The 27,349-nt window shown below is 50.0% G+C and overlaps 1 protein-coding gene across 6 annotated transcripts in view; it reads left to right on the top strand.

The window, feature by feature from the left end:
* Positions 1 to 27,349, top strand: part of PMFBP1 (polyamine modulated factor 1 binding protein 1) — a 368,361-nt gene that overhangs the window by 297,987 nt on the left and 43,025 nt on the right. The window contains exon 1 of one of the 6 annotated variants that reach the window (XM_050922223.1): positions 20,197 to 20,340. The exons of the other annotated variants lie outside the window; for them this stretch is intronic. Within the exon in view, the coding sequence (XP_050778180.1) occupies positions 20,221 to 20,340 (120 nt within the window). The 5' untranslated portion in view covers positions 20,197 to 20,220. Of the gene's footprint in view, positions 1 to 20,196; positions 20,341 to 27,349 lie in introns of those variants that run through there. 6 annotated transcript variants of the gene reach the window in all.

Raw genomic sequence — 27,349 nt, 5'->3', positions numbered from 1 at the left:
AGTCTCCTAGTCATACGCGGCTTGTGACTCTTGCGTCTGGGGAGGCTGGACATAAACGCTGGAAGCTCCCTAGAAGTGGGGGGGGGCACCTCACCCAGACTGGGCCCTGCCCCCCACTCAGCCTCTTCCTCCAAGGTCCCTGCCTTGCTCCTCTCCGTCCCTCCCCCGAAACCCCCTCTCCACTCCTCCCATCCCCTGAGGCCCCCTCACCCACCACTCGCTCCTCTCTGTCCCCTCACTCCTTTCTGCCTTAAGGGTGAGCAATGGGAGGGGAGGCAGAGGCGGAGCAGGGGCAGGGGCAAGAAGAGGCAGAGCGAGGGTGGGGCTTTGGGAGAAGAGGCCAAGCTGGGCCTCAGTGCAGAGCCAAGTGGGGCCATGATTCAGGCATTGGTGGCCCCCCATGTCTCAGGAGCTGCCAGTGGAAGTGCTCCAAAGGCAGCAGGAAATGCGCCACATCCAGCGTTTCATGCCCTGTTTGGGAAGGTTTAGCCTCCCCAGCCTCTTACACCTGCCACCCATGCTCCTCGGTCTAGTTCTAGTTGTGGGGTTTTTTCTCCTTTCTTATTTTACCTTAAAATTTAAAAAAAAACAACTTTATTTTCCTTCCCGTTCTTACCCCCCCCATCAGGGACCCTTCCCCTCAACAGGGTATACTTGGTTCACTGGACTTCAAAAAGTGCCTTCAAAGAGGTAGTCCCAGTAGCAGAAAAGCACTCTCCGTGCATTCACCACCTTAGAGAGGCCACATCCAGCAGAAATATGGTCTTTGCCAACAACTCTGGCCAAGATCCCATACGGACTGAGAGTTCTGCCAGAAGATCATCTTCATCCTGAATCACCTGTCAGACATGAGTCCAGCCCTCTACATTTAAGAAAAGCTGCGGACCCCTCTCCGAAATCATCTGAAAAGAGAATGGGAAGTCCCCACCATGAGCCCCAAGATAGCCATAAGTGATCTCCATCTTGCTCGGTACCTTTGGCACCAAGACCATCTCAGTCTGGGACCTGTGGCTCAAATACTAACACTAACCGGTACTGCTGATAGGCTCACTAACCTGATGGGCACAGGCACTATCACTGACACCGAAAAACAGGAGTAAGCACGCCTCTAAAAAGACGCTCATGGTACACAAGTCCGCATTGCTACCACCAGCAACAGCTCACCCAGCACCGGAATGACCAATGCCCTCAAGATCCCCATTCCCCCCCGGCACCACCACTAATGCTGAGTCAGTCGGTACCAGTGGAAACCCACCATTCCAGGGACTTCCGCATGTCGGACACACCGGAGTCCTACCAAGACCTTTATCGAGCACAAGAAGTATCCCTACTGCCATAACATGCCCTCCACTCTCTAGCAAGGGCTAAGAAGGTGAACCAGATTAGATAGTATTCCAGTACTCCTCCCAAGCCCCATATGATGCTCACTGCCAACAGAGCCCAAGGATATATCCGTAGATGGCTCCACCACCACCATCCTGGTACGGCTCCCCGTGGGCACCACCACTGGGCTCCATGGCCCCCCCCCATGACCATATTGGGACTCTCGAGTGGCACATTGCCAACATGCCTCTCAGGCTACAAGTCTCATCCGAGAACCACTGAGATACACCCCATTGGCTTTGGAACCTCCACAAGATATAGAAGAATAGGAGGCCAGTGCCAAGGAAGAAGTGACAATGAGGACCATATCCTCCTCTTTTCTGTACGAAGCCATCTTTGCTAGTCTACTTTTGCCTCTTCCAGGAGCTGGCAAAGAGAGTGGCAGACGCCCACCCGATACCATTGGAGGAAGTCAAGGATACCCACCATCAACACCTTAACATCTTCCACTCTTCGTCTTCCTCAAAGATCGCCCTCCCTATCAACGAGGCCATCTTAGACTCAGCAAAAACCATGTGGCTAACCCTGTCAGTGGCGCCTACCTGCAAGCAGGTGGACAAAAAATACTATGTCCCTGCTAAGGAATCTGAATTCCTAGTCTCCCACCTGCCACCCAACTTCATCGTGGTGGATGCCGTTAACTTCTGTGGCCAACGCCACCAGTCAAGGGCTTCTCCCTACAATAGAGATTGGAAGCACTTAGACCTTTTCAGTAGAAAAGCGTACTCTTTGGCCACTCTACAATTCTGTATCACCAACTTCCAGACCCTCATGGCGAAATATGATTATATAAATTACTCAAAACTGAATGACTTTATTGAAAAGATGCCAGAATCACATTGTGACCAATTTAAGGCCATTATCCAGGAGGGCCAATTGGTGGCAAAGACATTGCTACAATTTTCCCTTGACGTGGCTGCTAGATTCATCTTTGCGACTGTGGTGATGCGACAGGCATCGTGGCTCCATCTGTCAGACTTCCTGAAAGAGGTTCAGTCCACCATTGAGGATCTTCCTTTTGAGGGCACAAAGCTTTTAGCTGAAAAGACTGATTCCTCCCTTCATACCCTGAAGGACTCTGGGGCTACTTTTCAGTCACTGGATATCCATACACCTGGACAAAAGAGACGATTTAGTCCCCAGTCCCAACATAGACCACACACATCTCAGTATCAGCCTGAATGCCACTACGAGAGCAATGAAATAAAGGGAAATTCCCTAAGCACAAACCACCTGGCCCACAATCTTCTTTATTCCAGACCTCCACTTCGAAGCACCAATTTTGACGTGAGGCTTGAGGCGCCATTAGACCACTCCCCCCAGTTGACACAGCCAACCAACGTTTCACACCCATTTGGCCAACTGGCAGTGTTTCGCAGTGCCTGGGAATGCATAGCGTCGGACTGATGGGTCCTAGAGATCGTTCAAGCCGGGTACTGCATCCATTTTATCTCCCTGTTCCCTCCATCCTTCTTCAGGGACCCTTCTCACGAAAGTTTACTGCAATAAGACATAGACTGTCTCCTCCAGTTTGGAGTCATAGAACCAGTACCTTAACATCTACAAGGCAAAGGGTTCTACTCTCATTATTTCCTAATGCACAAAAGGAAGGGAGGTTGGAGACCCATATTAGACCTCAGAGCTCTCAACAAGTTTGTCAAGGCTCAAAAATTCAAGATGGACACTTTAGCAATGTTCATGCCAGTGTTGGAACAGAGAGACTGGTTTTTGGCCCTCTACCTTCAGAACGCTTATTTTCACATTTTGATCCTACCGACTCTCTGACGATTCCTCAGATCCACTCTGGGACACAACCACCATCAGTACCAAGTGCTCTCATTCAAGCTATGAGTGTCCCTGAGAGCATTTTCTAAGATTCTCTCAGTGGTGGCTGCTCACTTACATTGCCAAGAAATAATGATCTATCCTTACCTGGACGATTGTCTCCTCAGAGCCCAATCTCTCTGGGAGGCTCACCAAGTCATCAAAGCTATGATGCACTTCTTTACAGAACTAGGCCTACAGATCAACACCCAGAAGTCAACCCTCATTCTAGTGCAACGCCTGGAGTTCATAGGGGCCAACCTCAACTCATTACAGGACAGAGCCTCCTTGCCTCAACACAGGTTCCTGTCCTTAGTCACGTTCAGAGAGACTGTTCAGAACAGCACACAAATATTAGCCAGACTCTGCCTTCAACTCTTGGGGCATCTGACAGTGGGCATGGTGGTGATATTACATGCCAGGCTTCACATGCGATGCCTTCCGGATGTAGTTCAGTTCAGTCTACTGACCAAACACAGACAGACTGGATAAATCCCTTTCATCAGCCACCAGGATCAAAAACTCCTTGGACTGGTGGAAGGACCCTGCCAACATTTGCGAAGAGGTCCCCTGTTAGCAAACATCAGCATTGTTGCTCTTCACCACCAACGCATCACTCATAGCCTTGGCACACACCTAAACAGCCTCACGATGCAAGGCAAATGGTCACCAACAGAGATGTCCCTTCACATCAATCTCCTTGAGCTAAGAGTGGTCAGAAATGCCTGTGCCTGTTTCCTCCCGCTGATCACAGGATCACACACAAAGATCCTAACAGACAACATAGTCTGTAGGTACTACATCGGTTGACAGGGGACCCAGATCGCCCTCCCTGTGTGCAGAAATGATGAGGCTATGGAATTGGTGTCTCTCCCACAATGTTACACTCAGCGGTGTACCTCTCGAGCACACAAAACTCGATATCAGACAGTCTCAGTAGCAAATTCCCACACAACCACAAGTGGGAGATACACCCAACAGTACTTCATGACGTATTTTCATGGTAGGGGACACCCTCCACTATTCGCCACTCATCTGACCAAGAAATGTCCATGCTACTGCTCTGGAGCGGGGATGGGTCTACATTCCCTGGGCGATGCTCCCCTCATCCCCGGTAACAGGGACCTTCTCTATGCCTTTCCTCTATTTCCTCTGCTGTTGAAGGTCCTGAGAGAGAGAGAGAGCCCACATCATTTTGAATTCTCCTACTTGGCTGAGACAGACCTGGTATCCTTATCTGTCACAGCTCGTGACATGCCCACCAATCTTTCTCCCAGTCATTCCACACATCCTCTTACAGAACAGGATGTACCCTACATCTGAACTGGGGGATTCGCCACCTCAAGGCATGGCTCCTGCTTGGTTCCAACACCTAGAAAGCTCCTATTCGAGGGTGGTACAAGAGGTTCTGTTTCACTGTAGGAAGTCCTCAACTCTACACACTTATCGGCAAAAATGGTCCAGATTTCAAATTTGGTGCTCTTCCCAACAAATCTCCCCAACATCTGCAACTTTTCCACATATCCTAGACTATGCATTGACCCTAAAGAGATCAGGCCTATCTTTAAGCTCTCTCAGGGCCCACCAACCTGTAAACAGATACTTTAACAGCTTTCCACCAACCTGTACACAGATCCTCAGTGCTCACCTAATCCCTAAGAAGTTCCTCAAGCGTATAGTAAACCTCTTCCCAAAACCTTGACTTCCAACTCCCGCGTGTGGCCTAACCTGGTATTGAAATGATTGACTAGGTCCCCCTTCAAACTCATGGATATCTGTTCGCTTACACACCTATCAATGAAAACAGCCTTCTGGATAGGGATTACCTTGGCCAGGAGAATAGGGGAGAGAGCTGCTCTGATGGCGCATCCCTACTTTCCCACCCCCCACACTCCCGCTATTCTTTCCAGACAACAGTATGATTAGGCCACATCCAAAATTAATCCCTAAGGTAACCTCCTCATTTCACATGAATCAGTTGATTCTCCTTCCAATCTTCTACCCCAAGCCTCCCCAAGACAACAGGGAGGCTATACTGCATACCCTGGTTGACAGGAGAGCCCTGGCCTTCTACCTGGACAGGACTAAGGCCTTCATGAAGTCCCCTAGACTTTTCTTCCCCATAGTGGAAAGATCCAAGGGCTCAGCAATATCAGCCCAAAGTCTTTCTAAGTGAGTCTCAACTTGCATCAGACACCGTGACCAAGCTCACAGTACAACTCCTCCAGACTATTCGTTACACACTCTACCAAGTCGATCTCTTCTTCCGTCACCTTCTTCAGGAATGTCCCTATCTCTGAGATTGGTAGAGCAGTGACATGGGTGTAAGACCACACTTTTGCAGAACACAATGTAATCACTGGGGACTCTGCCTCCCAGAGCCATCCCATCCATAGGACGGACCAGGACAACCACCCCGGACCCCGTGCTTCAGGAGAGGCACAGGGGGGAGCAGGGCAGTCCAGGGGGCTAGTGGGAGGCCTGACGCTGGCAGCAGGGGTCAGGCCTGCACCCCGTGATCACTGACCTGAACATTTATTTCTTCTTCTTGCCCACAGCCACTCGGGCTCAGACTCAGTTTCTGCGGCAACAGTAGCGAGCAACCCGGCCCCAGCCCGCTCCGCTCCGCTGGCTCCTGGCATCGCCCATTGCCACAGAGTCCTACGCCCCCCCCCACCACTAGTGCCAGGGCAGGCTGACCCTGCCCCTGCCCTTCCATCTCAGGCAGACCCTTCCCTTTTCCGGCGGGACCCTCCACCAGCGCAGGGGGGCCTGTCGGCCCTAGCACAGGTAAGTGCCAGCCAGTAGTCTTCATCATCCATCACCCAGCACTGGTGTCCCCACAGTGCCCCACACCTCCCCCTTCCACTGCCCTTTTTCCCCTTTCCCGGCACTGGGTGGGATCCTCCAATGCCATCTCCAGGCCAGGCCCAGCCCTTATCACCCCCTGTATCAGGGTCCTCCTTGCCTTTCAGCTTTCCCGCCTTGGGGTCCCCCTCCCCACTGTACGAGAACCTGGGGTTGCACAACTCTGCTCTCTCCACCACTGACTGAGGTCTTCCATCCATCCACTTTTCTGCTTCCCCTCCCCCTCCCAGTCCTCAGAGAAAACAAATCTTAGAGCTCCTCCTCCATGCTGGAGGATCCTGGGGTCCCCCAGCACCAGGGCGCACATAGGCCCTCCAGGAGCCACTCAGTTCCCGAAACATGGTCTCTTGGTGTTGCAAATGTGTAATTACTTTTTTTTTTTTAATCCACTGATAGTAGCGAGATCATATGCACCTGGGAAGTGAGTTTGCTGCAAGGACATCCAGGAAGATGGATTTCAGATTGTAAGCAGCATGACACTGTTCATAATCGGTGAGGGTTTTTTTAAATTATATGAACTTCATTATAATTATGAAAAAGAACTACACCATCTGACCTGAGCCCTTGTGCAGTTCATAAGAGAGTACCAACCTTTTGCTGTTCTCAAGCCATGTAGCCAACAAGCACACAATGACTGAGAGTTCCCAGATTCCATGGGCACTCTCTGCTGAGAGCTACTCTGGGTTCACTCGCTGCTCTTAGAATCACAGGACTGGAAGGGACCTCAAGAGGTCTCTAGTCCAGTCCCCCGCACTCAATGCAGGACTAAGTATTATCTAAGCCATCCCTGACAGGTGTTTGTCTGATGTGCTCTTAGAAAATCTCCGATGATGGAGATTCCACAACTTCCCTAGGCAATTTATTCCAGTGCTTAACCACCTGATGGAAAGTTTTTCTTAATGTCCAATCTAAACTGCCTTTGCTGCAATTTACACCCATTGCTTCTTGTCCTATCCTCAGAGGTTAAGAAGAACCAGTTTTCTCCCTCTCTTTTTAACAACCTTTTATGTACTTGAAAACTGTTCTCATGTCCCCTCTCAGTCTTCTGTTCTCCAGACAGAACAAACCCAGTTTTTTCAATCTTCCTTCATAGCTCATGTTCTCTAGACCGTTCATCTTTTTGTTGCTCTTCTCTGCACTTTCTTCAATTCGTCCACATCCATCCTGAAATGTGGCACCCAGAACTGGACACAGCACTCCAGTTGAGGCCTGATCAGCGCGGAGTAGAGCAGAAGAATCACTTCTCGTGTCTTGCTTACAACACTCCTGCTCCTACAGCCCAGAATGATGTTTGGCGTTTTTGCAACAGTGTTACACTGTTGACTCATATTTAGCTTGTGATCCACTATGACCCCCAGATCTCTTTCTGCAGTACTCCTACCTAGGCAGTCATTTCCCTTTGTATGTGTGCAACTGATTGTTCCTTCCTACGTGGAGCACTTTGCATTTGTCCTTATTGAATTTCATCCTATTTACTTCAGACCATTTCTCCAGTTTTTCGTTTTGGATTTTAAAGAGAGGGAGGCCTGGAATTATTGGGCCAAGCTGGCATTTTCGAGTTCAGTGACCTGAACAGCGGCTGCTGGTCTCTTTAAGGCAGGTACTGTGGATTTTGCTTCTCAGTCTGTTCTTTTTAACTTGTTCCCTCCTCTGGGTTACAGTTCCGTTTGTCTTTAATTGGTGATTGTGTGTTTCAGTGAAATATGGCAGCTGCATTGCCTTTCTGTTTTCTCACAGCATGTCAGTCTCCATTAAATCAGAGGGGATTTGCTTTTGTCACTGCCAGAATGTGGCAGCTGTTTAATTTCAATTAACATGGCATTGAAAAGAATACCATTAAGGCAGTAATTAAAGTGAGACAGGGCTTCTCTCTCACCTCCAGCGCTTGCCTGATTGTGGGGAGCTGAGTCGTAGCAAAGGAAGTTGAGGGTTTTGGGGGGAATTCTGCTGCTTTGGGCTTTGTTATTCCTGTCACATGAATGGCAGCCCAGGGCTACAGGGGTGCTGCTTTCACTAGACTTGCTGCTTTATGTAGTGTCCACTCCATGCTGTTGAGCTAGCCTGCATGCCACCACATCCCCCAGACGCTCTAGACTGATCCCCTCTTACCAAACCCGTTCCCCACAACAAGCTCTAACCGCCCCACTTCCTTTCCTTGGCTCCGACCGCCCTCCACTCTCCCATGCTGCTGATTTTTCAGCCCTCTGCCCACTGAGACGCATTCTGATTTCCCATCCCAGCTATCAAACAATCACAGCTTCCCGCTGGACAAGCGTCCTGATTTTCTCCCTCTCCCCTCTAGAAAAGCATCAGGCCCTTCGCAAACTCCATTTGGGGGGAATCTGGTAAATTCTAAGGCCACTCTGCACTACTGCTTGTAACCCACATTTTAGCTGGCTACTGGCATGGCTGGCTCTAAAGATGATGGTCAATGCATAGTAACTGTGGCAGCTAAAAGTGTTTTCACCCTTGGAGAAGCCAAGACTAGCCCGTCTGTCTTCCTGTAACCAGGCTGTAATGCTTGGCTTGCAGTGCACACAGACCCTCTAATAAACTGGGCAGCAGGCCTACCTTCCTCAGCTCTGTGCAACATGCGTTGCGCTACATGCTGTGAGCATGCACATCTTCTGTAGAAAACTGTCCTGAACTTCCCAGAATGCACCGATGCAGACAGCTAGGCAGCATGATAAGTGTGGGTGACAAGCTTGGTTGACACATGGCTGTGTTGTGGAAAAAACTGTGTGAACACAGTGTGTTGCTGAATCAGATGAGTGTCATGACTGGTTACAAAAGTACGGTTGAACTTTTAGTGTGCATTATGCAATTATTAGCACTCCAAGCTATTTCTCATCTTCCTGGCTTGGGGAGCAAGTCTTGTAAACAGATAAGGAATAGGTAGGATTTTAATAGCTCATTTGTGGCATTCTCACATCTACAGTGAACTGCTTGGGTGTGCAGACTGGAAATGTGGTGTTGATGCAAAGGCTGGTGCTTTGGATAGGAAGTCATCAGGACAGAAGTGCTTTTCCTTAGATAATATCTTTTACTGGACCAACTTCTGTTGGTGGAGAGACAAGCTTTGGAGCCACACGGAGCTCTTCTTTGTGTCTGGGAAAGGTAATCAGAGTGTCACCGCTGAATACAAGCTCCAAAAGATCGTTTAGCATAAGTAGTCCCTTAATTATTTATGCTGGAGTGTCAGGAACATGAGTGAGGCTGTGCTCTCAACTCTTAGTTTTGCAGTTCCTGACTTCTAAGTGTTTAACTTTGGGTACGTCTTCACTACCCGCCGTATCGGCGGGTAGCAATCGATTCCTCGGGGATCGATATATCGCGTCTCATCTAGACACGATATATCGATCCCCGAACGCGCTTATATCGATTCCGTAAGTTCACCAACCCGAACGGAGTTGCGGAATCGACAGGGGGAGCCGCGGACATCGATCCCGCGCCGTGAGGACGGTGAATAATTCAATCTTAGATACTTCGACTTCAGCTACGTTATTCATGTAGCTGAAGTTGTGTATCTAAGATCGATTTTCCCCCGTAGTGTAGACTAGCCCTTTGCAAGCTTGATGTTTCATTAGCATAAGTTTTTGCATTTAATTTCTTTGCCTTATATCTATATCAGGGGTTGGCAACCTCTGACACACAGCTCACCCTGGCGGGCCGAGCCAGTTTTTTACCTGCTGTGTTGGCAGGTTCAGCGGACCGCAGCTCTCACTGGCCGCGGTTTGCCATCCCAGGCCAATGGGGGCGGCGCGAGCGGCACGGGTGAGGGATATGCTGGCCATGGCTTCCCACCACCCCCACTGGCCTAGGATGGCAAACCGTGGCCAGTGGGAGCCGTGATCGGCCGAACCTGCCGACACGGCAGGTAAACAAACTGACCCGGCCCACCAGGGTGCTTACCCTGGCGAGCCGCATGCCAGAGGTTGCCTACCCCTGATCTATATCCCCAGACACATGTAAGTGCTGTGTATTATAATAGGTTACGGTTACAGGATGGTCTGACAGGTACCACAGTAATGAGAGAGAGAAGTTGCAAACTATTCTCCCTTCAAAGATCCCATTTTCATATGCCTCTTTTGACCTGGAATTTTCCAGGGTGATGCTCTGTCCAAGATTTGCAAAGATTTACGAGCCTCATCAGTAATTATTGAGTTTGTTTCTGGTTCAAAAGAGATTCTAACCACATTTTTTTAGGTTGCATTAGAGCAGAAGTGTTTGGAAATTGAAATCTGGTCTTGATCTGGGCCTCATGGAGCACTAGCGCCTTTGCTGGACTTGACAAACTTGATCAAGGTGGAAACAGCTTATACGTTACATATGGCAAATCCGTGCTCCAAAGAGAAGCCCAGGATAGTTAATATACACAAATGCTGCCTGATGGAAGACTGGGGTGTTACCTAAACGCCTGTTTTAATAGCACACTCATGATGCAGTGGACATGTGGCTTGCCTCCGAGTGCCGAGTTCAGGCACACCTCTTCATGGTTTGGCCCCTTTTCCTCATGCATAGCTCATTGCTTCACCAGGTCGTGGGGAGAAAAAACAATGAACTTCAAAGTATGAAAAACAAAATGAGGAATAACCAGTTGACCCAGGGCAACCACAGGGTAATCAGGACACAGCCCTGCGCTCAGAGAACAAAGGGCATATCTGGAAACAGGCAGCGTAGCATGAACGGTGACTTGCTCCAACCAGCAGACTTTTTAGCTTGTCAGAAACCTAAAGCTCCCTGCAAACCTTTGTTGTTGTTGTTGTTTTACCGCTTTGCACCAATGCAAATGGCAAATGTTGCTATATCATAGGCAAATACGAGCTCTGAAATGGTGAGGACAGTTCTGGCTGGCAGATCTGCAAGGCAGGGTGGGTGCAGAAAGCTGGGTACGTGTGATTGTATTGTCTCAGAACATATATGATGTGTGAGCCGATGTAGCTGCACTGGTCATGAGACTGGGCTGGAGATACAGAATCTGTAACCTCCAGCTAACTGATCTGAATCTGCCCTAGCCTAGGGCTTGTCTACATGAGCAGTGTCCTCATGGGGACTGGCGCCGCTGTAACAATAGCAGAATAATCTCTGGTGTAGCTGGGCCAGGAAATTTCCCCCCATAGAGAAGTCCTTAGTTGTTCCCCTCCAACAGCTGTTTGGTAGCATGTGTCCTCATTCACTTTCTACTGAACTGTGTCCATGTCACAAGGCGACCATCACAACAGGCACAAATTGGGGCTGTGGTAATATCCTGACACAGAGCCAAAAGGCACGTTGGCCATGGAGACAGACATTGCCTCCAGCGCAGGCAGTGGGAGGAAGCTAGCACTGCAGCTGCCAGGCCTGGATCTGCTGTGGGTAGAGAGCTTCCATCTCCAGAGCTCTCTGTCTGCCTCCTTCTAGTGAGCTCTAAACAGGACACTTAAAACAACAGAAGATTTGGAACTCCTTGGTAAGGTACCATGGTAACGACTGCTAGCATATATTTATAGTGAGACTTAATTCTGCACCCCGGGTTATCAGCAGCAGCGGGACATTGTTTTTCGCTTCAGCAGAAATTTGCAGGGTAGGTTTGTCCTGGGGTTTAAGCTGGAATCTTCTTAGTCAGGAAGGAAACTAAGGTGCCAGAAGAGGAGGTGATGGTGGGAACCTCGGGTTCACCTCCAAGGTGCTGTGTCGGACCCAGCTGTGAAGGGAGCAATGTTGTATGGCTCCCTTTGCCCCTAGTGTGAGAATTTCTGCCTGATTATTGATCTCTAATACAAAACCTTTTCATTTCTCACCAGATATTTCCTCTTTAGCAAGAGAGTGACTTGCACTGCTCCCCTGTTCTGTGCATACAGCACTGCTAATTGCACCAGCTGCTCCATGCTCCCCAGCTCCCTTCTATCTGTGTCCACATACACGCTGTACTTGGAGAAGTGAGCTGTTGTGGGTGGAGAAGTGATCCTGAAGATCAGACTGTAGCCCAGAAATCTGACCATGATCTGCAGCCAGTGCAGCTACCTCCCTTCCCCTCTGTTCTAGCTTCACCTAAGGTGAAGGGACTGGCACCTTTCGCTTTGCAGTTGGAATTGAACACATGAGCTTTTCCACTCCGCTCCCCTATTAAAGGTTACTCATGGGTGTCTTGAGCTCAAGTGTGCTCATCCATAGATCTCCGCTCCAGATGGTCTCTGTTTAGCTATTAAAACAGGCTCCTAGTCACTAAGAAGTGACACTAATAATGGGGAGGTCACTGCAAAGCAAGAGCCTGGTGAGGACAGTCAGAGAAGGAGCATCTCTCCCTTTCCTCATGTCCAGCCTGACCGCTAACGGGACCTGACCAAGGGAGAGGTGACCTTGGATTGCAGAGAAGTGGTCAGAGGCAGCTCTAGACATTTCGGTGGCCCAAGCACGGTGGCATGCTGCGGGGGGCGCTCTGCCAGTCGCCGGTCCCATGGCTCCGGTGGACCTCCTGCAGGCGTGCCTGTGGGAGGTCCACCAGAGCCAAAGGACCAGCAGACCCTCCTCAGGCATGCCGCCAAAGGCTCCCTGCCTGCCGCCCTCCTGGCGACCGGCAAAGCGCCCCCCGCGGCATGCCACCCCAGGCACACGCTTGGCATGCTGGGACCTGGAGCCGCCCCTGGAAGTGGTGCCTCCCTTTCCCCTAAACACCAGAGCCCAGGAGCAAGAACAGCTTGTACTGAAGCTGAAGTGGCAGCTTCCACCTCAGGCCTCGTCACAGGGCGTAAAAGGAGGCAAGAGATGCTGAGTTCTGCTCAGGGTTTGCAGGGAGTGTTTGGTGGCTAGTAACCCCACCCCAATACAAGCAGTGCAGGGACTCCAAGGGCCTTGGAGCAGACTTGTCAGGGAGCCCAGCTCTCATCCTTGTTGCTGGGATGTCGAGTGCAAGACCCCATGATGTCTGCCAAAGCGCTCTCTGATTCTATTGTGTTCTGTACAGGTCCTTATACTGCCTTCATCCCCCTAGTATCTGAACACCCTCCTGTAGTGCAGGAAGTGAGACGGAGTAAGGTCAAAGAGAAACAACTGAGATATTTCAACACTAGTGTGAAGAGCCTGGGCAACAAAATGGAAGAACAAGAAATACTGGTGCAGGACGTGAACCTGGACATTATAGGGCTAACAGAAAGATGGTGGACTAGCAGCCATGCTGGAATTCAGGTATTGGTGGGTATACACTGTTCAGGACAGAGAACTAAAGGTAAAGATGGTAGGCTAGTATCGTACATCTATAGTGCAGTAGACTGTAAAGAAATAAGAAGTGAGAGTATGGATAAAACAGAATCAGGCTGGGTCAAAATCACCATGGGGAAGGATTGTGAGAGAGGTTCTATAAGGGGTCAAGTATAGATATGAATAGAGAGAGAAACACTACCAGAAATCATGCCACCATGGGAGACTAACTTCTTAGATATCGATTGGAGAACAAATGCTACTAATAATGGTCATGCCTAGTTATTCCAAGATGTGATAGACAACATATTTCTTCACCAAATAGTCACTGAACCAGCAAGAGGCAATACTATTTTTGACTTGATTTTGGTAAATAGTGAGGACATTATAGAAATAATGGGAATAGGCTATATCAAATAACGTTGGCTCAAGTGATCACAAGTTGATTCAGTTTAAATGAAATGGAAGGATAATCAAACCAGTAACTAAGGTTTTTTATTTGAAAAGGACAGACTTTGGGAAACTGAGGGAACAAATTAGCAAAGGCAACTGGACTGAAGAGCTTGGGAACATAAATGTGTAAGAGGCTTTGAATTTCTTCAAGTCAAAGGTGCAAAAGCTATCTGGAATTTGCATTCCAAGCAAGTAAAGCTTGTGGGAAAGGGGTCAAGACCTAACTGGATGAATCACCACTTCCCAAAGGATGGTAGGAGGATGCAGAGTGCCTACAAGGCATGGAAGAAGAGATTGGTCAACAAAGAGGACTACATCTTGGAGGTCAAAAAGTATAGGGATAAAATGAAATTTGCCAACAGTCAAGCTCAGTTAGACCTTGCAAATTAAAAACAGAGTAAAAAGGTATTTAGCCACATAAATAAGGAGAGATCAGAAAAAGAAGTGGGACCCCTATGTAGTGAGGATGAGATACATAAGAACAGCCATACTGGGTCAGACCAATGGTCCAGCTAGCCCAGGATCATGTCTTCCAACAGTGGCCAATGCCAAGTGCTTCAGAGGGAATGAACAAAGCAGGGCAATTATTGAGTGATCCATTCCCTGTCGTCCAGGCCTAGCTTCCAGCAATCCAAGACTAGGGAAACCCTGGCCACTTTGGTTAATAGCCATTGATAGATAAACTCATGGAGGGTAGGTCTAATTCTTTTTTGAACCTAGTTATACTTTTAGCCTTTACCATATACGCTCTGCTACCTACCCAATAAAGAAGAACTAACAACTTAAAATCCCTTGTTCAAAAATTTTAAGTAACACTTAATTTTCAAATGCCTGAACAGCAAATGTAACTTTTCTTATCTGCATAGTAAATACTGGTATTTTTATCTGTTTGAATAATCAAAGTGGTGCTTTCTGGGCCTCCTTGGTTGCAAAGATCTGAACTGCTGCCTGCTGAAGGTCCACAGTCTGGCCCAGCTCATGCTCTATGGAGATGGTTGCAAGGCTCTCTTGTGTCATTATGGAGTGTAGATGTGTTTTTATTAACTTCAGCTTGGAGAAGCTGCGTTCTCCACTGGCAACTGTTACAGGAAGTGTTAGAAATATTTACAGAGCAACAAAAGCATTCGGAAAGAGGGCGGTCCTCTTATTTGTGCACATATATTCCAGAACAGCCTTTGGAGTTGATCCCGCTGAAATGTATCTTGAAAGGGCTTTCAGTTCATCACCTAAATCACTTGCATCAATATCGCGTTTGTCATCATGTGTCAACACTGTCTCTAGTGCTCTGCATTGCTGGTGTAGGTCTTCTTCAGGTATAGTGAGGAGTTTTGGAATATCATGCAACATCCCAAATATACTGCTGTGTTCCTTGAGCTGCATGAAACGTTCTTCAGCTGACTGTATTGCACAATCTAGCACCTGGTTAAAGAATTCAACTTTGAATTGTTGTTTGGGGTCTCTTGTGGGATTATCCCATGCCTCGTAATCAAAATGTCGTCTTCTCCAGTGACTCTTTGTATTCTTGAATGGGTGGGAAAATAGTTTGTGTGAAGTTCCTCTGCCCACTTCTGTGCACTCTTCAGAACGTTTTGAAATCCCTCCTCTGACCAGTAAGACTGGAGGTATGATTTTACTTTGTCCAGTTGTTTCATTGCTCCAGATATATCAAGGTTAACACCTTGGAGTCTCTTGCTTACAACATTTATTTCAAACAGTGTGTCCTGCCACAACACTAAGCCAAACAGAAATGTGAAGTTATGTATGTTTCTGGTTATTCCATTTCCCCCTGCCACTGTTCTCCGATGAACAGTTCCTGTCATAGCATTATCCTCCATAATGGCAACTATGGCATCATCTGTCTTCCCAAGTTGGTGTTTGATAGGCTTTATTGCCTCCTCTCGACTTTGCCATCATGTCGCACTCAGTGGTTTCAGTGTCAGAGAGGATGTTCCCAGATGCTGCTTCAAAATTTACCATCGATGAGTTGATGCAGATTAAAATACATAGGTGCTTTGAATTACATTAAAAAATTCAGCAGCCTCACTAGAAGCTGATGCTGCATCATTGACCACCAAGTTCAATGAACGAGAACTGCATGGGACAAAAAAAGCTCGAGGGTATAACTCTCGGATCCGTGTCTGCACTCCTCTGTTCTTTCCTCTCATGTTGGCACCATTATCATAGCCCTGACCTCTCATGTCAGCTACCGCAATTCCCGTATCTTCCAGCTTTTTAAAAAGCACATTTGTCATACCAGCTCCTGTAGTATCATCAATGTCAATAAATTCTAGAGAATGCTCTCTGACAGTCACATTGCAGCGACATTTTCATTAGGTTGTGTTGTTGTTACAAAACGCCCCATTAATGTCATTTGTTCTGTATGGCTGATGTCAGGTGTGCAGTCCAGAATAACAGAGTAATATCTTGCTGACTTCAAATCTGCCATAATCTTCTGTTTGACTTTTATTGCCAGTAACTGTATGATCTCATTCTGAATTGTTTTTTCCAAGGTAATGGGTGTGTACATTTCTTGGATGGTGACTCTTCTTAGATGCTCCTGGAGTACAGCATCAAACTCAGCCATCAGCTCCACAATTTTAAGGAAGTTTCCATTGTTTGGCACATACAGCTGATCTGAAGTGCCACGCAGTGCTAGGTTTTAGGTAGCAAGCATTCTCACAATGCCGTTGAGCCTTTTCAGAACATGTTGCCAGTAAAGAGACCCTGATGCAATCTTCTCTTGATTCTGATTATCTATGGTGGCCTTTAACCTTAGTCTCATCTCAAGCTCTTTCCACCTATGGAATGCTCTCTGGTGATTTCCCGCCTTCTCATGGCATGACAGATTTCTAGCCAGATTTTTCCAGTCCTTTGTTCCTGTAGATCCCAATGTGGCTGGAGCATTAGACTGAAAGAGTTTGCAACAAAAACAGTATGCAGCAATCTGGGTTTTTGAATACATAATCCATGGCCTTTCCACTTTGTCACCATTGGGGATTTCACGCCAGCAATGTGTTGGATGGAAACTTCTATTTTCTTTGTCTTTGGGGAACATGAAGTTTTTCACTTGCTGTGGCCCATGCAGTACAAGGAAGTCCCTCAGGCTACTGCTCAAATGGGTCCACAGTCCTGGATCATCTAGACTTAAGGAACTAAACTCAACAACAGCTGTTTCTTGCACCTCCACCACACTCTTCTGTGATCTACACTTTTCTTCAGGAATGTGCATGGTTACATCCATTTGAGATGGAGATATGGATGCTGCAGTAGCTGCCAGGTCACCTGCACTCCGACTAACTGGAAGATCAGGCATCTCCTCACCACTCACATCCTCGCTGGGGCCAGAAGGCTCACCGTGAATGTTTGTGTCTGTGTATCTCAGGAGAACTCCTTCCTGTTTAGCTAGAAAAGCTTCCTTTGCTTTCTTTCTTTTTCTGAATGCTGCCCCAGAGTTGCGTTTTCTTCTTTCACTCATGACTGCTGTTCTGTGCCAGCTAGAGTGGCTCTCAACACTCAACCGAAGGGGACAAATAAGCAAGCTGGTAGCAGGGCCTGAGTGAGGGAAAATATCAGCGTTTCAAGGGCCTAACTGGCTCCTACTACTTCAGTTGACTGCCTGTTCTCCTCAAGTGGGTTCAGGGAAGCAGCAGGAAACAGAAAGCTCCATGAGAAGCTGGTGTGAATCAGTCCAGGCTCCTGGAGGTGCTAGAGAGATACATAAGAGGCTCCTCCTTCTCTCTCTCCCTGCAGCTCCTGCTGCTTTCTGTTATTCCCTCTCACCTTTTCTCCTGCCTGCCTGTTATGTCTCTTGTGCCCTCCTTCCTCCAGCACTGCACTCCACCATCTCTAGAACAGAGAGAATACATATGCATCAGCACCAGATACAATTTTTTACATTCTGGGTCCTAGTGGCGCCCCCCACAGTCTGGCACCTGAGGCGGCCACCTTAGTTTGCCTCATGGTAAGGCCAGCCCTGGCCTTTTCATGCCTAGGGGTTGCTTTACAGGCACCTTTCCCCTGTTAGCCTCAGCCCTAAAAACTCCACTCTCTGTCTCGTGGCTAACGGCACCCCCATCCGGGGCTAGTTTAGTAGCAGAAATGGTTCAAACAACCCTCAGGGCCCCAGAATAAAGTCCATAACCATAACCCAAAAGTTCATACTTGGCCTGGTTCTTCTGCCATACTTGGAGCTCTTCCTCAGTCCCAATCTGCTTCACCTGAAACTGCTAGTCCCAGCCCTTTCTTGCTGGAGCTCAGTCCTTTGGCCCTGGCTTCCTTCTCCTCTCAGCTACATTCTCCTCCCAGGCCTTCCTGCTTTGGCAGGCCACTTCCAGGCCCTACCAGATCCAGCCCAGGTGTACCTTTTTAGTAATCTGGGTTGGCTGGCTATAGGCCCTTCAGCTCTTAAGGGACAAGCCACCCTGTTACAGGACTAAAAGAGCTTAGTTTGTTTAGCCTAGTGAAACTCCAGCTAGGGGGGATCTGATTGCTGTAGAAACACATCTACAGGGAGGGTGAAGATATAAGCTGAAGACAAAGTTGGCACAAGAACGAATGGAAATAAAGTGGCCCTTAATAAATTGAGGCTGGAAATGAGCAGACAGTTTCTGGCATTCAGAGGAGGGAGATTCTGGACCCTCCTCCCACAGGAGCCAGGGGGCAAACACCGTCACTGAGTTTAAGATGTTTTTTACATTTATGAACAAGATTAAATGATGAGTGGCCTGTGATTTCAGGGGTCTGAACTTGGTGACAGGAGGTCCCTTCCAGTCCCTCATTCCCAAGGGATGTGACTAACGTCTGTCACATACAGTTTGTTCTCATCCAAGTCCCTGCCTGGGGGAGAATTGTGTGTGCAGTGGAGTGCTTTGGTTTGGAATGCCCCCAGTGCTCCATATTTCTGTCCAAGAAGTGTGTCTGGCACAGGGAGCGGCGTGTGGGAGGATTGGGATGGCTCAGTTCCTGTGAGAGTTTGTTCCACATGCTTGTCAGGCAGGATGCATGGTCCAGTGGTTAGGCCTTAGCCTGGGGTCTCAAGGATCTAGGTTCACTTCCTTACTCCACCACTCGTTCCCTGTATGGCCTGAGTCTCTCCGAGCCCCCTCCCATCTGTACTGTGGGGATGACGGCCCTGCCTGCTGCACAGGGGAGATGCGGGGTAGTGGAGAGAAGTATCGGAAAGATTGTGAGGCTCTTGATGCTACAGTAATGGAGTCGGGTACCTAAGGTAGGACAAGTCCCTGAGAAGACTCTATCTCCTGCAGACAAGCTTTGCTTTTATTGCAGACAGCTCTGTTGTGGTCGGAGCAGAGTTGTTGTCCATAGCCCTCATCCTGGATTATAAGGCGCTTATAAGGCCCTGGCCACGGAGCTCCTTGAAGATAAGGGCTGGGACTTTGAACATGACTCGATGTTTTGGGGGAAGTCAGAATATAGAGCAGTGATGGGTCTTGCAGTGGCCTGTGTCGCTGCGGAGACACTGCCACATTTTGTACCAGCTGGAGTTTCCTGAAGGCTGATGGTTTCATGCCCACATACTCTGCATTGCTGCTGACTAGATGTGTGGTGACACAGGCGTGGGTAGCCAAGGCCAAGCCATCACTCGGCAGAGTCTCTTTGCCAGTTCGAGATGATAGAGAATGTTTCTCACAAGTTCTGTTGTGTGAGAGCTTGGCACTAGTGAGAAGTCCAGGAGCACTTCTCAGCTATGGACCAAATTGCCAGTTGTGGCTGTGAACCTTCACTAGGGGACGCTGCACCGTCACTGCAGACTCTTCCGAGTGCATTTCCTCTGCTCACCAACATTACCTCTGCCTTGCTTGGGCTTCAGTCACCTGTTCAGCATTTCTGCCTGTCTCTCTCAACTGTTCATGTATCTTAACCATTTCAACAGGTGCTTAAGGGCCTTAAGAACCCAACTATGCTTAGGGCAAACATTCAAGCTCTGAATTTTTTTTCTTGTTTGTTATTATTACAATGAAGATCATCCTAGGGCTGCAGGAGCAGCGCAGCCCAAGTGGCTGTGCCATACTCCTTGCCGCAGGGGGACATGCAGAATGCTGCAGTGGGAGGAGAAGCTCCTGTTATTAAAAAGAAGAGTATTGAAGTGGTGAAGCATAAGACTGTAAAGAAGGCCTGACCAGGCTGTGAGCACTGGCTGCTGCTGCTGGATCAAGATTAAAATCTGTAGGGAAATTTTGTTCCTTTGCACTATCAGAAATTAGGCCTAAATTCAATTGCATTCTGCACAATAGCTGGCAGCAACTGAGGTTAAGTGGACCTGCTCTCTGATGTGTTCCTGTTACTCTGCACTCCCAGCTCACGTGACTGCAGTCTGCTCTTAGAACAGGTCGTCATGGCAACTGATGATTTCTATTACTGTACATGCGAGTTCACATTCTGGGCCTGGCTTACGCTTGGAAATTTCCAGTTAGAATTTTTATTTATGAGAAAGCACAAAACTTCAGTGAGGGAGAAAGAGAGAGACTGAAGCCAGGCCAATGTGTGGCCCCGAGCATGCCACGACTGCCTGCTCTCCCCAGACTGCTGAAGGAGAAGCTAGGTTGCGGACCCAGAAGCCTGGCAGATTTTGGCATAAGCAAATCCAGACATCCCAGCGACCTTGAGGAGCTGAAGGTCAGAGTTTCAATTCCCTCATGCTGCTTGGTTTTGGTTAAATTTCAGCCTTTTCCAGCAGGAAGCCGCCCAGCAGAACAAAGAGCTGTACTCGTAGGGGTGGAATCGAGTGTCTGCCTGAGGTTCTCACTGAGGAGCTGCCAGAGGCCAGCTGGTGGGCTCCTGAGGAACCTCTCCTCTTGCTGGCGTGTGGCCTGTTCCCAGGATCCCCTCAGTATAGTCTGGTTGCTGAGCTCCTCAGATGCTGTTCATGTGCAGCGTGGCCTGCACAGGCTCTCACCTGAGATGAGACCAGGGCCTGCTTGGCAGGCTGGTGGCCTGCAGATTGCTTGGGCAAGGATGGGATTCTCATGTGTAGCATAGTCAGGGGTCCAGCTGTGCTGAGAGTGCCAGTGAAGTAACGTACAGATTCTCCAGGGCCTGCGTCCTGTCCGACAGACTCAGGTCACGAGTGCTGTGGTATGTAGTGCAGCCCGGGCTGACTGGTGGCCAGTAGAGCTGCAGCAGAACTAGATGATATATCGGTGGGGGGAAGTTTTGGGTCTAATTCTCTTCTCAGACAACCTCACTGACTCAGTGGGCAAAATGGGGGCAGAATTTGGCCCCCATGTAAGAGCCAGGAGAGCGCCTGCGGGAGGGGGAAATTGTGAATGATTTCAAAAGCGGAGGAGAGCTGAGCCAAACTTCTCAGCCAAGGGCCAGCAAACCTAGGGACTGACAAAGGGACTCCTGAGAAAGTCCAGAGGGTGATAAACTTCCTGAGACGGGCATCACAAGGGGCCATCTGCTGGGACATAGACCAGCCTCTGCAGGAAGCAAGGCCCTCTGGCAGGGCAGATGTTCAATGCTCCTTTTCCTGCCTGGAGCCCAGGAGAGCTAACTGCACACCAGGTGCTTTCTGTTCTGCAGGGGGAGGCAGATGGACTCGACCTGCCACCAGAAGGTGCCAAGAAAAAGCAGGGGTGCCTAGTTAGATCGACAAGAGGAAGGCACGGGGAGACAGCCGAGGAGGATGCAGGGATATGGAACTAGAGAAGCACTTAGAGCCATTCAGCTGAGGAGATTTCCCATCTAGGAGAGAAATCAGACAAGAGGAGGCTGAGGATGGACAGTAGCCCAGCCAGTGACCAAGAAGCCAGCACTGAAAAGAGATTGTGCATGGAGAGGCAAGAAAGGACCTCGAAGGCAACTTGAAAGTGAGGGCTATTTCCAGGCCACCTGTGAGCCAGACATGGAGCAGGGTGATGCGCTGCCTCTGGGAAGCCAGGATAAGGACAAGGAGTGTGCCAAAGGATACAGAGGAACTGCTCCTTTGTGCAGCCCACCTGAGAACCAACAGTAACTGAGGAGGCTCAACAGAGCCCCTGGTGACACTGGTGGCCTGGAGCAACTCAGGGGACCATCTGGACAAACAGCGCACCAGGTAAAGTGAGCAGCACACAACCCCCATGGAGACACCACTGGTAGAGGAGAGGATGCTATCCTCCATCCTCACCATGGTACCAACGGAAAGGGAGGTTCCCACAGTCTGGCAGTTGGATAATGAAGGGGGAGATACAGATGTAAGTCTGGCTGGATGAAGGGCAGAAATCAGCTCTCCTGAAAGCTTGGTTGAAGCTCCCCATTCCCTGCAAAGGCAATGAGTGATGCAGTGTCCATCCAGCTCACACCCTGCTTCACTAGTGCCCCCTGCTGTTGTCCACAGGGACAGGCATCCCTGCTGCCATGCCAAGCACTGCACCAGCAGGCATACATAGCTCTTCTCCCAAGAGACCAGTGAGGAGCATGGTATCAATGCAGAGAGAGATGGACATGCTAAAATGGTGTGAAAGTAACTGGACCGCTTGTCCAGAGCTGTGATCTCTAAGCCCGAGCACTTGTGCAGCGCCGTTGTGCCCTGGTACGCCACATGGAGCATGTGCTGTGCATGAAATTCCAGCGGAGGCCACTGCACTGTGGGCCTCAGAGCCTACGGCGGAGCAGAGCTCCACAAGTGACGTTTGTGCAGATCAGCAGTGCCACCTAGTGAGCATTTGGTTTAAGTCCTGGCTCTTTCCAGAGGTCATCAGGCCTCCTCAAAGGCAAGAGAGGGGCTAATGAGGTGAGGTTCAGTAGCGCTGTCTCTGGAGAGACTTCCAGGCAATGTCTAAGCACAGCAGCCACTGTCTCCCTGCATCCTGATGAGCTAAGGCATTTGTGTGACCAGTTTGCTCTCTGAAAAACACTCAGGGAGCTTCAGTTAACCCCAGCCCAAAAAGCTCCTCCAAGCACAGTGCAGCACGTGGAGCTCCTGCCGTCGCGTTTACAATCATTGCAATTTGTTTTACGTTTGGGTTTTTCTGCTATTTTGTTCCTTGGTAAAATGGCTTCTCAGTGTGAGCTGCAACCTGCTTGCTTTTCCCCTGCCATTCATTCAGCCCTTTGCCTCAATCCTACCCTCATGCAGCCCTCCCCATCCCCTTCGTTCAGCCCTCCTCCACTCACTGCATCCCTGACCTGTCCCTTATTCCCTGATTGTCCCTTATCCCCTTCCCCAGCTTTCCCTGATTGTCAGTTCCGGGTAAGGTATATATCTGCTAGACTAGAACCACAGTACGATATCAGTAAGGATGCAAAGAGAACCAGTGGAAAGCTGAGGAATGCCAGAACTAAGGTTTCTCATGCACTGAGTTGTGGCCTTTTGTGCATTTCTCTGTAGTTTGATATGCTCTTCAGCTATGTGATCGCATACTATTTTTCCACAGGAGTTCTGTCTGATTTAGTGCACTGGACGGGATCCTCTGGGAATAAATCAGAATTGGGTGGTCAGGCAGGCTGTCTGGTCAATGCCTGCCTGATGTATTGCAGAAGCTGGCTGGTCTGTAGTGACTGAGGCAGGGAACAGCAGGGAGAAAAAGGAGTATTGCCAACCCCACAATTCATAGCTCGTGAGTCAGACCCCACAAACCATGAGACAATTTTCCCTAATATTTTTTCCCTAATTCTCATTCTTGGAAACAGCTGACTCATTTCAGCTGAAACTTTCCAAAAAACAGCCTGAGGCAGACACCTGGCACAGAAAATGTCAGCAAAAACAGTTAAAGTTGGGGAAGTCATAAGCACCTGAAAACAGAGTCTTATAATGGGAAATGTCAGGCAACCTTACTGATAGGGGTATATCTACCTATAGTATGACAATAGCACACAGGAGTCCTGCATGACAGGGGTTTGAGGGGCCCTGTATCAGTGGTGGGAGATCGGGGTGGGGATGAAGGGATAGGCGCGCGCACACATCCCCATATACCTGCTCATGCTTCAAGCAGTAAATGCTGTGGGTTTTCCCTGGGCCTACTGGGAGCCACTGTGAGGCAGGCTGAGGCACCTAAGCACTGCTCTGTTGGCCCCACCCCCATCTCCCCACCAGATAGGAAGCAGAAGCCGTGGCCTGGGCCAGAACTGAGCCAGGCCAGGCTGGACAACCAGTGCCATGAAGTGAAAGAACCCCCCTGCTGCTCCCCTTTCTCCCTGGGGTAGGACTGGGCTGCCCCCTCCACAATGGGACTGGCCTGCTAGTCCCAGAAGCAGGAATGTCCACGTCTGCCTCCATGCTGTGTGGGGACTCGGGGGCTGTGCATATCCCATGAAATTCAAACACTTTCTCAGGATGCTGCCGTGGATTTTAAAAAGCGTGCAGTTCTCGCAGGGCCTTGCCCCTGTGGCCTCAGCACAAAGAGATTTGTCCACTGGGTCCAATTGCTGAACCTCAGCAAAATAGGGCCAAGCACTGTAGAAGCTTTCATGAGTGACCCCCAGAGTCTCTGGGATAGTACGTCCTTCCCTGCAGCTCACAAGAGATGCTGCCACAAACCAGGTGTCAGGCAGGCCCTTAAAAATACTGTAGCGCTGAGAATGCAACTCCCCGTAAATCCTGGGGTCTGGTTATCTCCAACTGAAGAGTCTGATTGTAGTGCCTTTCTCTTTAGTCATTCTAAGGTTTGGCTTCATTCCTTGGCTTCCCCTACAGTAACTGGTTTTCCAGACCCTACCCACACAGATACCATTGTGTGTCCCCCATGGCTCTGAAAGTCCTTTCTGAGATGGATACTGCTGCAGCTTGTTAGGGTAGGTTGCAGGGTATATGGTAGTCACCAGCATTCCATTTCTTCATCCCCCTTTACTCCCACTTCATCTGGGAAATTGCCCCTCAGAGGCAGCTCCATCGGCGCTGTATTGTGTTTTGTTTCCTGCTTCTGGAAGTTTGCCAAGGGAGGTGGAAGTTTGCAGGCTGGTCCTGTGTCTCCTTGGTAGAGCCGTAAGGGGAACAGGATGGATTACTGGCTGCTCCTTTTCCTTGTGACATGGTGAGGTGAAGGGCACAGGGATACCTTGCCTTCCTCACACTTTGTGTTCTCCCTTGGGAGACTTGAACGTCTTGGGATTTGGGAAGTACTCCCATGTCCCCTTTCCTTCTCTCCTGCCCTTTGGGGCTCATTCTCCTTTTCTCCCTCCCCCAGGTCTTTCCAGCTCCAGGCTAGAGGTGCCATACTGAGCTGGGGAGCAGGCAGATGGCATCTCCGGCTCCATCCCCTGCATACACATCTCCTCCAGGGACTGAACTGCTCATGAAACAGCCCTTTCCTGGTTGTGCTAGCAGAGTAAGGTGGCTGATGCATTAATTGTACAGTTGCAACTAAAAAAAATCCTCTATCCAGTTCTTTCTTCTCACCTGTCCTGCTCTCTCTCTCTCTCTCTCCCCAGGGAGAGGCAGGGGTTGGCTGCGGGAAACTGGTGCAGGTACAGGGGGTACAGCCCATCCTGTATGGTGAGTGCCCCCTCCTCCTGCCTCCCCCACCAGGGTAGCAGTAGCAGCCTGTGGTTCAGGAGCTATTTAAAGGGCCTGGGGCTCCCCTGCTTCCACTGCCCCAGCCCTGTAAATAGCTGCAGGATCCCTGGGGAAGTGGTGGGGCTCCGGGGGCTATTTAAAGGACCAGGGCAGCAAAGGCATCTGGAGACCCCCCCGCTACCCCAAGTCTCTGGGGGCTATTTAAAGAGCCCATGGCTCCCCTGCTTCTACCGCCCCAGCCCGGTAAATAGCCGAGGGAGCCCTGGGGAAGCGGTGTGGCTTCAGCGGCTATTTAAGGACAGAGGCAGCTGGAGCCCCGGCCCTTTAAATAGCCCCCAGAGCCCCCCGCTACCCCAGGGATCTGGGAGTATTTAAAGGGCCCGGGGCTCCCATTCTTCTACTGCCCCAGCCCTTTAAATAGCCATGGGAACCCTGGGGAAGTGGTGGGGCTCCGGTGGCTATTTAAAGGGCCGGGGCGGTAGAAGCGATGGGAACCCCGGACTTTTTAAATAGCCCCCAGAGCCCCACAGCCCTACCCCAGGGCTCCAGCAGTGGGGCTCTGGTGGCAATTTAAAGGGCCTGGGAGCCACAGGCTTTTTAAATTGCCCCCTGGGGAAACTGGGCCACCCCGCTACAGCGCACTGGCTTTTGCCGGTACACCGTACTGGGACTTGGGCATGTGGCCCTCTTAGGGGCAGGCTGATTCAGGGGAATTGGATGAATTGGCCTAAAGCCGGCCCTGGCGGCTGAGATTTAAAGGGCTGTGGGCTCTCTGCGGCTGCTGGCAGCTCAGAGCCCTTTGAATCCCGGCTGCAGCTGAGATTTAAAGAGCTCTGAGCTCGTGGGTGCCTGCAGCTCAGAGCCTTTTGAATCCGGGCCGGGCTGAGATTTAAAGAGCTATGGACTCCCCACCGCTGCGGGCAGCCCAGAGCCCTATGAATCCCGGCTGCAGCTGAGATTTAAATGGCTCTGGGCTCCCCACTGCTGGGGGCAGCCCAGAGCCTTTTGAATCCCGGCTGCGGCTGAGCAGCCCAGAGCCCTTTGAATCACAGCCGTGACTGAGATTTTCAGCCCAGAGCCTTTTGAATCCCCGCCACTGTGAGCAGCCCAGAGCCCTTTGAATCGTGGCTGGGGCTGGGATTTAAAGGACTCTGGGCTCCCCGCGGCTGCGGGCAGCTCAGAGCCTTTTGAATCCCGGCCGTGGCTGAGATTTAAATGGCTCTGAGCTCCCCGCCACTGCGGGCAGCCCAGAGCCTTTTGAATCCCGGCCGCGGCTGAGCAGCCCAGAGCCCTTTGAATCACAGCCGCGGCTGAGATTTTCAGCCCAGAGCCTTTTGAATCCCCGCCACTGCGAGCAGCCCAGAGCCCTTTGAATCACGGCCGAGATTTAAAGGACTCTGGGTGCAGGCAGCTCAGAGCCTTTTGAATCCCGGCCGCGGCTGGGATTTAAAGAGCTCTGGGCTCCCCGCCGCTGCGGGCAGCTCAGAGCCTTTTGAATCCCGGCCGCGGCTGAGATTTAAATGTCTACACTGAGGGCTTGTCTATGCTTAAAACACTGCAGTGGCACTGCCTATGTCAATGGGAGGGGCTCTCCCCTCAGCGGAGGTATCCGCCGCCCGAGAGGGGGTAGCTAGAGCCACAGGTGAATTCCCCCTTCCACGTAGTGCTGTCTCCACCGGGGACTAGGTCACGCTAGCTGCGTTGCTTGGGTGGATTTTTCACAGCCCTGGCCACACAGTTAGACTGACCTAATTTCCAAGCGTAGCCCAGGAACATGCGGTGTCTGCAGCCCCACACTCAGCGCAGACATGCCCTGGGAATGAACATGAAGCTCCAGACGGTAGCCAAGGGCTAGTTCAGTGGTTTTCAGCCGGGGGGTGCAGCCTCTGTCTGAGTTTTCAAAGAGGGCAGCACTTCCATGCAAAATTGTTGGGGTCTGCAAATGAAAAAAGGTTGAAAACCACTGGGCTAGAGGAAGGGAATCCGTCTTCCTGACACCAAGTGCTACAAATAGGCCTGCAAGTCCATGTCTGTTTCAGCTCAGCTGTTCCCCAGGCAAAGCTTAAGCTGACTCAGACTAGAACAATCAGGTGCTAATGGAGTTACATTAGCAACTCTAAGAACGAGGAATACTTGTGGCATCTTAGAGACTCATTTATTTGAGCATAAGCTTTCCTGGGCGACAGC

This window comes from Gopherus flavomarginatus, chromosome 14, assembly GCF_025201925.1.
Source record: "Gopherus flavomarginatus isolate rGopFla2 chromosome 14, rGopFla2.mat.asm, whole genome shotgun sequence".
Classification (NCBI taxonomy): domain Eukaryota; kingdom Metazoa; phylum Chordata; order Testudines; family Testudinidae; genus Gopherus; species Gopherus flavomarginatus.
Note: the sequence above shows the minus strand (reverse complement) of the source record. Positions and strands in the feature narration are given on the sequence as shown.